This window comes from Lepisosteus oculatus, chromosome 15, assembly GCF_040954835.1.
Source record: "Lepisosteus oculatus isolate fLepOcu1 chromosome 15, fLepOcu1.hap2, whole genome shotgun sequence".
NCBI classification, from domain to species: domain Eukaryota; kingdom Metazoa; phylum Chordata; class Actinopteri; order Semionotiformes; family Lepisosteidae; genus Lepisosteus; species Lepisosteus oculatus.
Genome location: NC_090710.1, coordinates 16734273 through 16749966, shown reverse-complemented (window position 1 = coordinate 16749966; position 15694 = coordinate 16734273). Strand labels below are relative to the sequence as shown.

Here is a 15694-nt window from a genome sequence, read left to right as displayed (position 1 = left end):
AAGATCTGGACCTTGTTGAACACCATTTATGGCTAACTTTGTGGAGAAGCTTCAGTGTCTTGATTTGAACAAATTCTTTTCTTTCAGTTAGATGAGATTTAAACCACAACAAAGTAGTTCCAGTAATGCCAGCAATCCTTTCTAATCTGTTCAGCACGACAGTATGATAAACATTTTCAAAGGCAGCACTGGATGAATAAACACAGTGGATACAAATCCAGATTCAGTAGTCATCAGCTGCTCGGATTAGTCATCAGATCATTACTAACCCTAACAGGAGCTGTTTCTGTACTGTGCAAGTTAGATATCGTCTGAAAATTACTGTGAAGGCTGTCGCTTAAATTCTAACTTTTTAACTGAGGGACAATATTTTTTTTAAGGGCTGAGGAAACAATTCAAGATACATTACAAAGGGACACAGAACTGAAAAATATGAACACAGCAACGTAGTGGGAATAGGATCCGAAGAATGTATGATTTTAAGCGATACGTTTAAGGAGAGACAGCATGAATCTCTGTAAGGTGAAATGGACTAAGTTTAAGTACATAAATCAATCTCATGAGTGAAATTACAAGATGTAGCCTGACTCCAAATTTTTCTGAATTTTAGATTGAAGAAAAGCTCAGAAAAATGATTGTACTGAAACAGACTCTACTAAAGTGCTGTTTATAAAAGGGTTAAAAGAGATAATGATTGTGAAAAAATTTAGCAGGACTACACTTCCCTCCTCCATTAAGCATCTCTAAAAAATGATGAATCAACCTATTTCCATAGGATTGTCAGTGAAGCTTGAAAGAAAGTAGATGAACTGGCAGGCCTGTGACCCTCCATCTACCTTGATATTCATACGTGTGAGATTTCATGATGCAGAGTGTGACTTGACTTGGAAGTTAGACCTGTTAACATGGTGCAAGATACACATGGTGTAAAATGCCACGAAGGGTGGACTTATAAAGCATGCAGTCCTCAAGTCTAGTTGAAAACTTAAGATGAATTTGGGAGGAAAATCTGAATTAAAGGGGAACTGCAGTCCCATTTTTTCAGACTGCTTCTTAAATCTCGGTAACAGAATAAATTAATTGACGGTAAAGAAAAAATTGACAAATTTCGAATTGAGCACAAAATCGTGAACTTTGTGAAATACTGTAAGTCACCACTTTGTCGCAAACCCCTGGTCTCGCCAGGCGAGAGTTCCCACAAATTGTGACATGATGCTCTCTAGTCCTTCCTGCTCACCAGTCACTGTAATGACTAACATAGTGCAGTGTAGGAGCAAATTAAGAACACTTTGTATAGCAGCTATTCTACCACAGAAAGTTTCCAATGTGATCGGCATGCAGAGTTAACAAGTAAGTTCCATCTATCAGCAAAACCGTCTGGAAGTCAAGAGCAATATTCCTACTGGATTAAAAGAAATGTATGTTTTATTGCCTCGTTCTGAATCGCAGAATATGGTGCTGTACATACCTGGAAATTCGATCTATTTTGTAAGGTAAATTGGAGGTTTTACAAGTTACTGTGTACATTTTAGTTTTATTGTGGTGTAAAATGCACTCGTCGATGCCGATTCTTTCTTACTCTGAAATATAAAAATAGCGTTGCATTTCCCCTTTAATAAACCTGATGTTGTGAAACTTAACAGTGCACTTAAATTTGTGAGTAGTTACCACCTCCTGATCAAAGGTTTGCAGGGGTTTTCTCCATGTGCTCTGGTTTCTTTTTCACAGACCAAAGACCTAATTAATTGGCTTACGGAAAAATCGTTCCTGGTGTGAGTGTACAGTATGTGTTTGTGTCTGTGTGTCTGCCCTGCCATGGACTGGTGTCCCATCCAGGGTGTATCCTGCCTTGTGCCCTTTTCTTCCATAAGATAGACTTTGGCTCCACCATAACCCTGTACTGGATAAAAAGAATAGAAAATGAATGTAATAATAATAGTGACAATCATAATGATAATAAACCTTTATTTTATGTAGCGCCTTTAAAGAATGACAACAAAGCACTTTACAGAACGACAACAACAAATTCCCAAGATATGCGCAATGAGAATACACAATGAGAGGAAACAGTAGATGGGCGTACTGAATACATTAGGGGCAAAGGGGTAAATAACATAACCAGTTAAGTAAAAGCCCTTCTAAAGAAGAAGGTAGATGGATTTTTTCATATGAATTTCAGACTTCATGATAGCTCCAGTAGAAATTACAAATTTGGTTTTACAATCTGGACAACTATGGTAGAGGCGTCTGTTTAAATGTAGCACCGATGCCAGTCAAATAAATGTGCTCAGTAGATATTTGCGGTTATTTTCATCCATCCGTTTTCTAACTGCTTCATTCAGTTTAGGGTCATGGGGGAGCCGGATCCTGTCCTGGCAAGGAATGGACGCAAGTCAGGATGCACTCTGGAGACACGTCAGTCCATTCGTGGCACACACAGACACAAACACACTCACTCCAGGGCCAGCTTTCCCAGAAGCCAATTGTGGGAAAGGAGGGAAGAAGGGAATTGTGGGAAGAAACTGGAGCACCCGGAAGGAAATCCATGCGAACACAGGGAGAATATACGAACTTCACACAGATAGCAGCCCAGGGCCCCAGTGACTCCTGGCAACAATGCTAACCACTGCACCACCATTAGTTTTAAAAAATGCTGAAGATTTCTTTATGGATTAAAAAAAAGTTATTTCCCTGCATATTCCATTCTCTTTCTGGTTCTGCTGGTTTCGTTTATCAATTTATGGTCAAACCCGCAGACCCAAGCAATGTAAAATTAACAAAGTGAATCTATTTTTCTTTTACGGATGAAGAATTAAAAAGTGTGATAAATGAAGAACCGTTTGATTGTGGAACCTCTGACAAAGCCCAGCTTGCTGTTTTTCCTTTGTTGAAGCACGAGTAATATAGTGCATTTTGAATAGGCTTTTGCAGGATATCTTAGCGGTGTGTTAACTCATCTGGCCTCAGCAATGTATTTTCTTTCTGTTTAAGTTGATACAGCTGCAGACCAGGAAGTCTGATCGAAGCTTGTGTTTCTGTTTGTAATTCTTCTTTCGGAGTGCATATTTCCTATGCTAAAAATAACCCCAATATATGCCTCTGAATTCCTGTTGTTTTAAGGAGCTTTTCCATGTTCATGCTATATTTTTAGATGAATGGAAGGGAAAAACTGTGGCAACTTCCAGTTTGTGTTCCTTATTTATTATTGCAAGTGTTCAGATTGTTTGACTTTTCAGTAAGGGCTCCTATCACGGGAAATTATCGGAATGAGTCTGAACAAAACCTGAATGCGTTGATTTTTTTTTTGCCACATCAAAAATGGTAGTTTCTTTATTTGCAAATTAGGTGGAAAACAAATTCAAAGTCAGAAGATGGTCAGAGGTGTTTTAGAAGTCCCAGGCCTTAGGGTAGGCTAGGTTACAGCAGTGCTGCTCAAGAAAATTTTAGGTTGTCTCATATAAGTAGCCTGGACATTGAGGGTTGGTTCAGAATGTTTCTCATTGTCTTGAAGTAAAATAAGAGAAGAACAAGTTTTTTTTTTTCCTCTGCAGCTGCACTAAGTTGCTTTGATGGCATTTTCAAGTGTGGACAGAAACTCCAGTGTTTTTCTATTCTTAATGCATGGTTTTCCCATCTGACTACAGCTTTGTAACTTAATATATTGCCTTACAGCTGCTCTTAAAATTGACTTAAACTTGGGATATCCTATTTCCATGTAAAGCCTCAATGATTTTATAAAGGGAGAACAACTACAACATTATACTAATATTAGGATTCTTAATTTGCATTATTTACATCATGGTTCCTACCTGTACAATCTTCATGGTCTGTACACTTTCTTGAATTTGGCTTTCATAAACACACAAAAAGACAAAGCATTTTTTCCCAGGTGAACTCCTCTGATTGGTCATCTTGCCCTGTTCCAAGCCAGATCAAACATCTTAAAAGAAGTAACACAACAGACCCCAGGCCCTGTAGCTGTGAAGCATTGTTTCAGTTAGAAATCCCTTTTCTTCATTGTGCTTGTTTGCTTCTTCTTTTGCCAGCTGTGCACCGTTGAAGTGGTCTGTCTGGGGAAACTAGACCTCTTACACAGGCTTCACTGGGTTGCGTAACCTCTTAAACCCGCGAAAAAGCATTTTTCAGTACAGTGCAAAATAGATTCTGCACTGGGCCATTCTGTGGAGATGTAGAATATTCCTCCATTTATGCCATTCCAAGGCAATTTTAGATTGTCCTATTATATGCTTCCTTTCTTTTCAGTCATTTACCTTGTCTCCTGTCTCCAAACTATAAAATTGTAGTCTGTCGTCAGAGTACATTTAAGCTAGGCAGTGTTTCTTGTAAGATAAACACAGAGGAGTGGCTGGCTGATATAAATTAGATTAGCGCTGATAACAGGTTTCCTACAGCCAGCCACAACATTGTGTGTATGTGTTTGAGTGTGAATATACATATGTGTATGCGTATATGCGTTAGTGTGTGTGCAACTTTGTGGCTGGTGGATGTCTGTGTTTGAAGTAGAATGTAGTGTTCTTAGGTTTTCAGCCGAGTCCAAGAGCACAGTGTATGACAGCCAAACGTTTTGTCTAATTACCATCTGTGGAAATCTTCAAGTGTGACTTGTAAAAAAGCACAAAGCACATGAAAACATGAAAATATCAAATACCCGTTCAAATGTTAAGAAACACCATGTTTCAGCTGTTGGGCCATCTTCAGGAGTCACACTGACCTTTTAGATATTCACACTCAAGGCTCAGCAACCGAAACATCATGTTTCCTCTTTCTACTTTTTTTACCTCACAGCGTGGAATTAACTTTTACTTGTTTCCAGGTAGAAAAGAAAAGCAGCTTTTTTTCAGTGCAAAACACATGAACACACTATATTCTCTCCCATTTGTTAGAGGAAAGCAGTACGAAGCTGTACATGTTAAAATAGTGACAGTTTATTTAAAGGGACGACCAACAGTGGAATGGCACATAGGAATATTTGTTACATTTTTCAATTTATTTTCATTTTATTTATGCAAATTTTCAATGTTTCTCTTTTAAATCAAAAATATATTTCTCATGTATCTATGCTTATGTCATTTTGTTAATGGCCCCTTTGTTTTCAGTTTTTCTAAGGAGATGGGCACCTGTATGGAAGATTAGCAGAGATAATCATTTGAAGGTGCTTTGTTCGTGAAGTACCAGCTAGTTTCCTGTACTTTTTGTACATTTCCCTTTACATTGATGAGATCTCCTGATTTTTTGTAATTGTGTGAACCTACTGTACAAAGTTTTTTACAAGATACACACAAAAATATTGCTTGAAAAAGGTTTACAGAACTGGATTTTTTTTTCAGACTAGTATCAAGGAAGGAATACTACTGAAACAGACCAGCTCATTCCAGCGCTGGAAGAAGAGGTATTTTAAGCTGCGAGGAAGAACACTTTATTATGCCAAGGATGCCAAGGTAAGGTTTCTCCCTGTAGTTCTGATACTCTAGATGTTCTTATAAGCTTTATACTGTATATTATTGAAGACTGTTTTGCTTAGACTCTTCTGATAACAACGCAGGTTGTACAACCTTTGGATTGAGATCAAAACATTTACCTAACTGCCAGGCTCAAATTGCAATCTACTGTAGATACTACTTGACAGCTGTTTGTTTACCAGAGGCTTCCTGCGTGTATCTAATGGAAGTCAGTTTTCAAGTACTGTGCTTGGGGTTTTGTGATTAGAAGGTGAGGCCTGATGCTTCATGTATAGAGACACCTGTCGAAGCTCTGATGACAGTTAAACATGACTATATGTTTCGTATCATCTTGCCTCAGCAAGAGGTCTGCAAGTTAACTTCAGACCAATATGTAGCATCCATTGAGATGTAGCGCTTTCTCCATCTCTGCACTCATGGGCTAGATATCATTTTTACAGCAGCTTTTTTTGTTCTGTTAAAGGGGAACTGCAGTCCCAATGTCTCAGACAAGATAGAAAATAAATTAATTGTAGGTATCAGAAAATTGGACAAATTCCAAATCAAGCACAAAATTGTGAACTTTGTGAACGTACTGTATGGTCGCCATGTTGTAGCAAACTGCTGGTCTCGCCACGATCAAGGGCGAGAGTTAATACAAATGGTGGCGTAAAACCAAACCTTTCTACTCACTGTAGGGATTAACGTACTGTAATGCGATGTATGAGTGAATAAGAAAAGCTGTGCCGCAGACACTTCACCGCAGAAATATTCCAACATGATCTCCATATGCAGAGTTAACAAGTAGTGTTTGTCAGCAAAACCGACTCAAGATCGAGAGCAATATTTCTATTGGATTAAAAGAGATTTATACACAGGCCTTTCTTACAGTGTATTAAGGCTTGCAACACGTTACCGGAAGTTATATTGCCTCATTCTGAATTGCAGACAATGTTCAGCAATATTGTACTGCGCATACCTGGAAAGTTTGTCTATTTATGTCTATAAACACATTTTTTTTTGTTGCTATGTACATTTTTACTTTCATCGTAGTGTGAAATGCACTCATCAATGCCAATTCTTTTTAACCCCAAAATATGAAAATAATTAATGTTTTAGATGGCGAATGCAACTGCGTGTGCTGCTGTCTAGTGGCAGACCTAGCTCTTTGACTTGGGCGCTTAACCACATACACCAGCTTCAGCAATTCTCAGGCCACCGAATGGAGACATATAGTAGCTAGAGAACAGTGTAACACATTACCCCCCCTCTGATGACAACTGGGGTTAACAGCAGCCTCTTAAAGAGTTGTAGCCCTCTCTGTCTCCAACGGACTGGTTAAACAAGGGACACCTCCTGTTTGCCAGGATTCTGTTTGCTTACTGCTGAAGAAGTCGGTCATTATGACATACAGTTGATTGCAGTGCAAAGGAAGTGTTGCAGTCATTGCTTTCAAAATCATTACTCATTCCTCTGCTGTAGCGGAGAATGAGAGAGGATCACCGAAAGCAGGATGCCAGGGTAAGCCCTCTGCTGTCAACATGTATTCATTTTCTTTTTGAAACCTATTAGATTGCATGTCATTAATGAAGAAGACCTCTCTGTAGTGACTCAGCACTGCAATGCTGCTGCTGACATTTTGACTGTATTCTCCATGTCATATCTTTCTGGGAGCTGATCCACTTGCAAATGAAAGCAGTGTTATTGACTTGCCCAGCCCTGCCCTGCATCAGTTGAAACCCAGTTTAAAATCCTGTTTCTTCAAACACGGCCTAAACTTTTTTACAGCTTCACTTGGACACAGGTGCACATTACTTTCAGTTACTTCTCCTAAACTCTTCAGTCAAAGCCCACATTTATATTCTTAAATAAGCAAATACAATTTAAAAAAGGCAGCCACAATTGCTGGAAAGAACTAGTTACTGTTACGTCTTTCACAGAAAGCAATGTATTAGCCTATCCTTGTAAGCAAGCTGTCAGAATTGCTGTTAGATACAGAATGATCTGCAAGTTCAAGCAATGCAACCAAAAGTTACAAATAAAATTTCTAAGAGAACATTCTCTCAGTCCTCTGTCTTTCCTAAATGTCTGTTTTGAAAATGTATCTGTTATTTATTTCGTTTCAGTTTATTTTCTAAGATTTCTTTGTAAACCTAGTCACACAGAAAATGTGATTAATCTTGAAATGGTGACCAAACTTCGTTAGATAATAACCACATGACACCACTCCTAGCAGTACAAATGTAATGTACTCATGTTTTGTGAAGTTCCTTTTCTCTGACCTCTTTCTATGGCTGCAGATAGTATCCTTTCTTCAGCGAGGAAACAAAACAAAATTAATGTGCCCCTGATTTTAAATTATTTTAGGTGCATTAAAATGGTTAAAAACTCATCTGTTATACGTAAACACAATATTTAACACTAGAAACACAACACATTAACCAGTGCACAAATCAGTGTTAATTAATCATTCTTATGGAGCTGAAATTAGCTAAAGAAAGCCATAGGGGCCTGGGAATAGATAATGAGGAACGGCAAACATCTGGAAATTTACTAGTTACATTTGTGTCATTGTTTTTTAAGAAGTCCCAAAGTTGCATTATTTAGTGACAATACCTCAACACACAGCAAATCCTGTTTCAGGATGCAAAACAAGTGAAACACGATTATTGTAGTAATGCATTAACATCTTTTAATTAAGCAGTGTTTTAAAAAGTATCTCAGTGTATGCCAGAAACAGCTTTCAGCATGTTTACATTGGGCTAAAATAAGTATTTATCAGTGCTCACTATTTTCCAAAAAGTAAATATTAAATGAGCAAGGTGCCAAGCGACAGCTCACTGGAAACAGAGGTATGTGAAGTGTATTTTATAGATCTCCCTAGGTGTAGCCTACAAGGAGAGAAGGTAATGGAAACCATAGCATTTTTTTTCATTAAAACAAAATCAGAAAGGCACTGGCTCTTTATATTGAATGTTACAGGAAAGAATTTGAGTTCTGTACTAATTCTGTTTGTAGTTGTTATCTGTATTATACTGTAGCTGCAATTGCTGCCTCAGTATGGAATCTGCCTTTTCAGTTCTCTTCATTGTGTACGTAACTAACATACTGTAGCTTAATAACATTACAAATTCTTAATTTATGTAACTCTTGCAAGGAATACAATGTTAAGCTTGAAGAAGCTGTGTCCTGTCTGTTGTGCAGTACTGTATTGGGCCTCTTTTCTCGTTGGCTCGGCAGTCAATGTATGACTTCAAAAGTGAGCAAATGCGCGACAAGGATTATCTGGCCTTTTCCTTTTGAACCCTTTCCCAATTCCCTGATCAGCAATGTGGAAGTACCAGCCAAACGTAAGTACTCTGCCGAAATGCTACAGTAGTTCTGCCTGTGTTTGCTTACCCCCCACGTGCTTTTTTTTCTCATTTGCAGTCTCTCATTTTTGACGAAGTCGATCTGTCAGATGCCAGTGTTGCTGAATCAAGCACAAAAAATGTCAACAACAGCTTCACGGTAGGCTGCCACTAAGATAAATTACTTGACCATTCGGGCTAGAATGATAAAGGCGTGAAGGATTAAAAGGAAGCAGCTGTAAGAAGTTAGAGTGGGACTGTGCAGACTGGTAATGTTTATATGACTCTCTTTACCCAGCAGTCTATACTCACCTTGTACAGTGTAGAAAACAGTGTGAATGTCGTTCTCTACTGGGAGGTTGGAAGCACATAGCCACATAGTAGAAGGCAAAAAATAATAACTTTTGCATTGACTTGTGAATATTCTGAATATCTGCCTTTATTCAGTTTAATATGATTTATTCAAGGATCTCAGCTGTTTTTATGTTGATGTTCAGAAAAAACACATAATTCTGTGTTTTATACTGTATTATTCATGCTTTATTTCTAACTTCTGACTACTGACAGATCTTATTATGTGTTTCTTTCAGAGTCACTGTTGTTGTTTCACCTTAGAGAATTAGTTTCTGTGATCTCTCACTATTCAAGAAATGATAACTTGTCAAACATTTACCACAGGAAGCAAGTCTGTGTCACTAAGGTTAAAAGAGCAGGAGTGAATCTCCAGATGTACTTTAAAAAAAGACAGGAGGTGAAGCGAGATTGCACTGGGATTATACAGCACATAAGCTTCTGTTATAGCAGTTTAATGTTATAGGGTGATATTTAGAACATTCTTGTCATGAACAATATTTACTTCCGAAGGTGTTGTAACTGTGGAAATGTATAGAGAGCAAGTCTAGCAAGACAGACATAAAAAAGGATGTAGCACAGAAAGAAAAAAACGTATTTTTGCACTCAAACTTTTTAGTTTTTGAATTTCAGTGGAATTTCATTTTATGTTGACAGTAGCAAAACGTAACTGACAGACTGTGCGTCTATAGTAAGTCTGCTGCAGACACATCTGTTGTAACTTGATTGAGGTAGTTTACTTGGGCTTCTCCAGTTCAGTATAAAGCAGCCCAATCAGTCCTTCTTGGTAAAGTTTTCTGCTCAGCTTACCATGAGCTCTGAAATATGGAGTCTCTTGTGAAGAGCAACAGTAGACTGCCCTTTATGGTTTCTCCATAGGGTCTGACAAGATCTTACTATCTGGATCAGAGAACATCATATTATCCATGAGCACAGACCTTTTTATTCTGTCTGCTCCTAGCCCTGTACATTAGATGTGATGGTCTAGCCATATCAATACTTTTAGACTCTTGTCCTCAGGATGTATTTTTAGACAAAATTCAAGAATAGTACCTTTATTGATTTAAAAACAAAATTCACAATTTATCGTATTCTGACCTTGGGCTCATCCGATTTTTAAAATAAATATATTTATGACCGATGAGATGTGTCAGCACTTTAAACACTAAACACATGAATTTCACAAATAGAATGTTTTTGTTCCTCTTCTGTAATGAATGTGTAAGTTTGCCTTTTGGAATTGTACCATATAAGACAATAATTCAAAACAGCTACTAAAAAATGCAAAGCTTTCAAGATTTCACAGTCTGTTAGCTTTAACATGTATTTATTAATGCATGCGTGTCCACATTTGTTACTGTAAAGCACTTCCATAGCTTGAGCAAGCTAAATGCAGTGATTAACTTTAATGGTTATGCCTTGTTATTGAGGGTTGTGAAACTACAGTAATTTGTGACTGCTTGTAATTAACTTACACTCATTTAGAAAATTAATGACACAAAATGTTGATCCAAAGCGACTCATCTTTACTGAAGATTGTTTTCAGAATTTAGTTGAATACTGTGTATGAAACTGGCAAACAATATTTATGCGGTGCATGTACAGTAGCTCGTTAGTTATAATTGAATGAATGTGAAGATGAATGCCTAGTGTATCTCACTTCGCTCCAGAAAAAGAGCAGCTTTCAGTAGCTGCAGATGAGTTTGCATTTGCTGTCCAGGTTTGACACCAGGGGGTTTAGGTAGTCCTATGTTAGTGCAGTGCTGACCTTGAGCAGGTCCTGGGAACATGTGCAACAAGGAACACCGAGTGATGTTTTACAAAACAGCGCCACGACTCATGTTAATGTATAGGTGAGGGGTTTGTGCTTATTAAAACATCCCCTTCTTGCCTCTGCAGACATGGAGCCTCTTCCACCCACTCTAAGTGATTGTTCTAGGCTGAGTCCCTCCAAGCCTACAAGCATAGAGACAATCCTGTGTGCCTCTGGTCCATTGTTAACTTTCATAGTCTTGTAGCAATTGTACACTGGCAGTGTAATTTAGCCTTTTCTCACAGATCAGACAGGCCCTGTATAGACCCTTTCTCTTTTCATTGCTGTTGATATTGCCATTGATATTTGCATTCTAGCTAAAATATTACAAACACATCACAGCAAAATTCATAGTCATTTTTATTATTGCTTAGTCCTATAAAGCAAACAGGCTTACATTTTTGAAGTCACAAATGTACCGGGACCTACATAATTATAAATAATGTCAACATCAATAATAGCAACTTGGTAGCAGTCATTTATTTTCATGTTGCTGATCTATCCCTTAAGAGTGGTGTATTAACTATACAGTTACAGTTGCAATTCTCAAAAGCTCAGTAGGTACGAGATGCAAAATTAATGACAAGCCTGTGTTTATATATTGTAATTTTTATCGTTTGAGAACACAGGTAAATTTAATTCTGGCATGCTCCTGGCACATCCAGAGAAAATATTTAAGAAGAAATGTCTATTTGTTGTTTCCTTCCACACGTTGTGGAGTCTAATAATATAAGAAATGACAAAAACAGCTCGGTGTAGTGGACACTGGGCATGCCAGCTGTCTTAAAAGAGATGGGTTATTTCCTGGACTGCTAAATTAAGACATTGAAGTGCAGTAATAAAGCACTGAGGGGATTCTGACTCTATATATAGTAACTGTCCTTTTTGTTTGAGTGAGCATAGTTTGAAATGTTTAGCGTGGGCATTGACTCTTGTCAGCTGTGCAGGGACTAGAGCTGTGTTCACCCACTGTGAATCTCCTCATGCATAGGGTGGTGAAGATGGCGTTATTGATCTAGGAGCACACTGCTCATACACTACAAATCACCCCAGGAAACATAATATACTGTAGATGCTCATGTCAGTTTACTATTGCTACCACCAGACCTCACTGCACGTCTGTAGCCATAGCAACTGCTGTGTACCTCCTACCTCTTACCGAAGAGAAAACAGCATAGAAAGCAAAACATTTTCTTGCCCTCAAACTTACTTTGGGAATTTTAGCAGAATCTTATCTTTAGATGAGGCTGGCATAGTGCAGTGCCCTAACCTTTAGCCTCAAAACTGACAGACTGTGTGTTCGAATCCCTGCTGCAGACACTGCTGTTGTACCGTGAGTGAGGTTCTTTACCCTAGTGGCTCTGGTCCTCCCAGCTGTGACCAGTGGTGTGCCGGACATTCTGAATGTTCTGAAGGCTCTCAGGTCCTGTCTTGGCCTAATGCTGCGACACAAATCCCCCTTAAACTTTGCTAATCTAAGATTTAATACAGATTGAAAGGATATCCCGAACTTGTCTTTAGGTGTCTGATGATTTGGTGGCCAAAAACTACTTTTATTGTTGCATTTGAAATGTGTTGAATGTATAGTCATGGCTTGTGTATCTCATTTTCAGCACGCAAAGTACGTCACAACATTGGGCTTAGTATTAACGATAGTCATTGATAGTACCTAAGGAGACGTCATGCCAACCAGTTGTTTTTGAAGGAGAAATCAGTAAAAATGTATAAAATACATATGTTTAGAACAAACACCTGGTTCACAACAATATCCAGCTGATTCTGTTGGGTTTGAAAAAGTAAAGCAAGAAAAGGTCTGTTAACTCATCTCACCAAGATGTGGTTTCTTTCGTGTCACAATTATCAGGAGTTAATGTCAGCACTGAGTCTGCACTCTGGCACTTAGCCACAGTTCCTGAAATTACGTGCAAATGATGTAACACTTGACAGCCAGGCTAGATTCTGCATCCCTGGGCTACTCTAGAACGTTTATGGAGATATGCGCAAATAGGGTGGGATATGAAAAAATAAGACATTGATATGCAGGTAATGAAATTTAATCAGGGGGACAGGGTAGGACATCCATCCATTTTCTAACCAATTTATCCAGTTCAGGATCGCAGGGGAGCCAGAGCCTTTTCTGGTTGGAAGTCTAGTCCATCTCAGGGCACACACAGACACACACACACTCGTGCCAGGACCAATTTTCACTGAAGACAATTAACATACCAGCATGTCTTTGGACTGGGGGAGGAAACCGGAACACCCAGTTTCTCACAAACTCTACACAGAAATTGCTGCAGGGGCTCAATCCAGCGCGACGAGGCAGCAGTATTTGTGCCACTGTCCCACCCTGGCGTATGGCATTTTGAGTCCAATTTTGAAGTAAGATAATTATGCTTATGGTTTACTGAAATGACATTTCAAAGTCAAAAGTGCAGACTTAATAAGAGATACCATTGGGAGGACACTGTGAAACTCATGCAACACGTTTTCAGTTAAGCATTGTAATGGAAATCATGCTGCGTTGGGTGATAATAAGTGGGCACATTGTGTAAGGAAGTCAAAAGCCTTGCATGTTATCCTGGCAAATTCCTTTTGCTTTTTTGATGAACACATGTCTCTATTACTCCCTGGTGCATTCATGGGTGCAGTAGTCATGTTTAACTACTTTTCCAAATTGTGGTAGAGCACAGAGAATGTTTGGTAAGAAACTGCTTATACTTAGTACATACATAAAAAGATTACATACAAGAGGAGACCTTGCAGCCTGACTAGTTTGGTAGTTAGTAGAGTTTTGATAGTAATTGCTCCAAGGGACAATCCCTTTGTGTTCACGCATCTTCTGCTTTGACTACTCTGCGTTTTTGTAATAGTTTCAAACAAAGTAATGTATTTTTATTCCTAAACAAAAACAACAATACCTTCTATATTTTTATGTTTATCCAGTGGTATGCATAGAAAGGTACAGAATCACTTCCTTGCTTTAGCAGCGTAACAATGGGGATAATAGTTGTGGGCACCGTGCCTATCTCTGAATTTGAAATTAAATAAAATTGACTTGTCCCCAGGCGACTGTTCCCACTGTCTAAAGGCATAACATTGCGCACTGGCAACCTTCAGTACATACAACCAGAGTTGGCATCCATCCCAGATAGAAGGAGTTTCTGTTCATTATATCCACGAGGACACTGGTCTCTGAGGTGTCAGCAAGCATTTATGTAGGAATGACCCTGCAAAGTACTTGTATGGGTAGTGAGAGATCTCTATGGGCTGGATTGAAGTACAGCCAGAAACCACATACCTTTTATTTCTACATATCCTCCTAAACTAATTATAAATATGTCATGTCATGTCATTTACCAAAGCACTTTATAACACACAGTGTCGCGGGAAGCTGGAGCCTACCTGGCAAGCAACGAGCGCAAGCCAGTCATACATGGGGACAATCTGGAGGCCATGGTAAAGGCCGAGGGGGGAAATTTGGCCCGAACACCGGGTTAACTCCTTACTCTTATCGAGAAATGCCTGGGGATCTTTACTGACCACTGAGAGTCAGGACTTTGGTTTAACGTCTCATCCGAAAGACGGCACACAGTGTCTCCGGCATTAGGAGACTGGGCCATTAGGGCCCACGCAGACCGCTGGGTGGGCACCCCCTACTGGTCCCACTAACACCACTTCCAGCAGCAGGCATAGCTTCCCAGGAGGTCTCCCATCCAGGTACTGACCAGGCTCAACCCTGCTTAGCTTCAGTGGGTAGCCAGTTGAGACCTTAATTATAAATATAAAATACAAAATAACTGATTACATAAGTATTCATTCACTTTGAGTCAAAATACATGTCATTGTATTAGCATACTAATATACTACATAGCTGATTGTAGAATTCATAGTGAAAATATTTTCATATTGGAAATTTTGGTATACCTTCGACTGCAATACTGTAGGTACTTTCAGGGTGCTGTCTGTACTGTGCTCGTCTAACACTTTCTTTTCAGTCAAAAAGATCATGAATTGATTTATTATTTTAATAACTATTGTCACTTGAAGAAGACCCTACAGCTGAAACATTGTGCTTATTCTTTCTGTTTTCCAGGGTGGAATATACCTTGTTCTTTTGCAGCCAACACCTGCTGACTATTTCCCCACTTGAACTAATTCATTTTGCTGTTTTAAACACATTCATTATAGCGGGTGGCTTTTCAGTAACAATGTTTTGTCACTACATCAGTCTGCAATGAAGCAGAGCCACTGTCAGCTAGAAACTTCTGCTATACTTAAGAAATGTCATTTCAGTATGAAGCCGGCTCTAATGGTCTAGTTCAACATATAAGGAGATTTTATTGCCAGAGTTACATGCTGAGCTCACAAGCTAGAGCTCACTGCTTCCTTCTGTAATTTGATTAAGCCAAATAATGCTGAAACTCATTAACTCATTCAGCGTACATCTCTGAGCACAACAATGCAGAACATATTTAACTAAATGTGTTTAACGCAGAATCATGGAAATCTGATGAAAAATGGCCAAGGTGTCCATCACCACAATAATAGCAAAAAGGCAATGCTACCTGGCCAGTAAGCATGTGATGGTAGAAAATGTGAGCAAAGGGATTATTATGTTCAATTATGCAATACTTCATATTGTTCAAAGAGCGATGGGGCAGATGATTTCCTAAACCATGGGTCAATATTGTGTTGTACAGTTAGTTGTTTTTGTGCTA

General features: G+C 38.8%; 1 protein-coding gene across 7 annotated transcripts in view; it reads left to right on the top strand.

Annotated features, from left to right (window-relative positions):
- Positions 1–15694, top strand: part of dgkh (diacylglycerol kinase, eta) — a 98963-nt gene that overhangs the window by 27282 nt on the left and 55987 nt on the right. For all 7 annotated transcript variants that reach the window (XM_069178752.1, XM_015363907.2, XM_015363909.2 and 4 more), the window contains 2 exons: positions 5349–5459; positions 8889–8969. In XM_069178752.1, coding sequence (XP_069034853.1) covers positions 5349–5459; positions 8889–8969 — 192 coding nt within the window. The remainder of the gene's footprint in view (positions 1–5348; positions 5460–8888; positions 8970–15694) is intronic.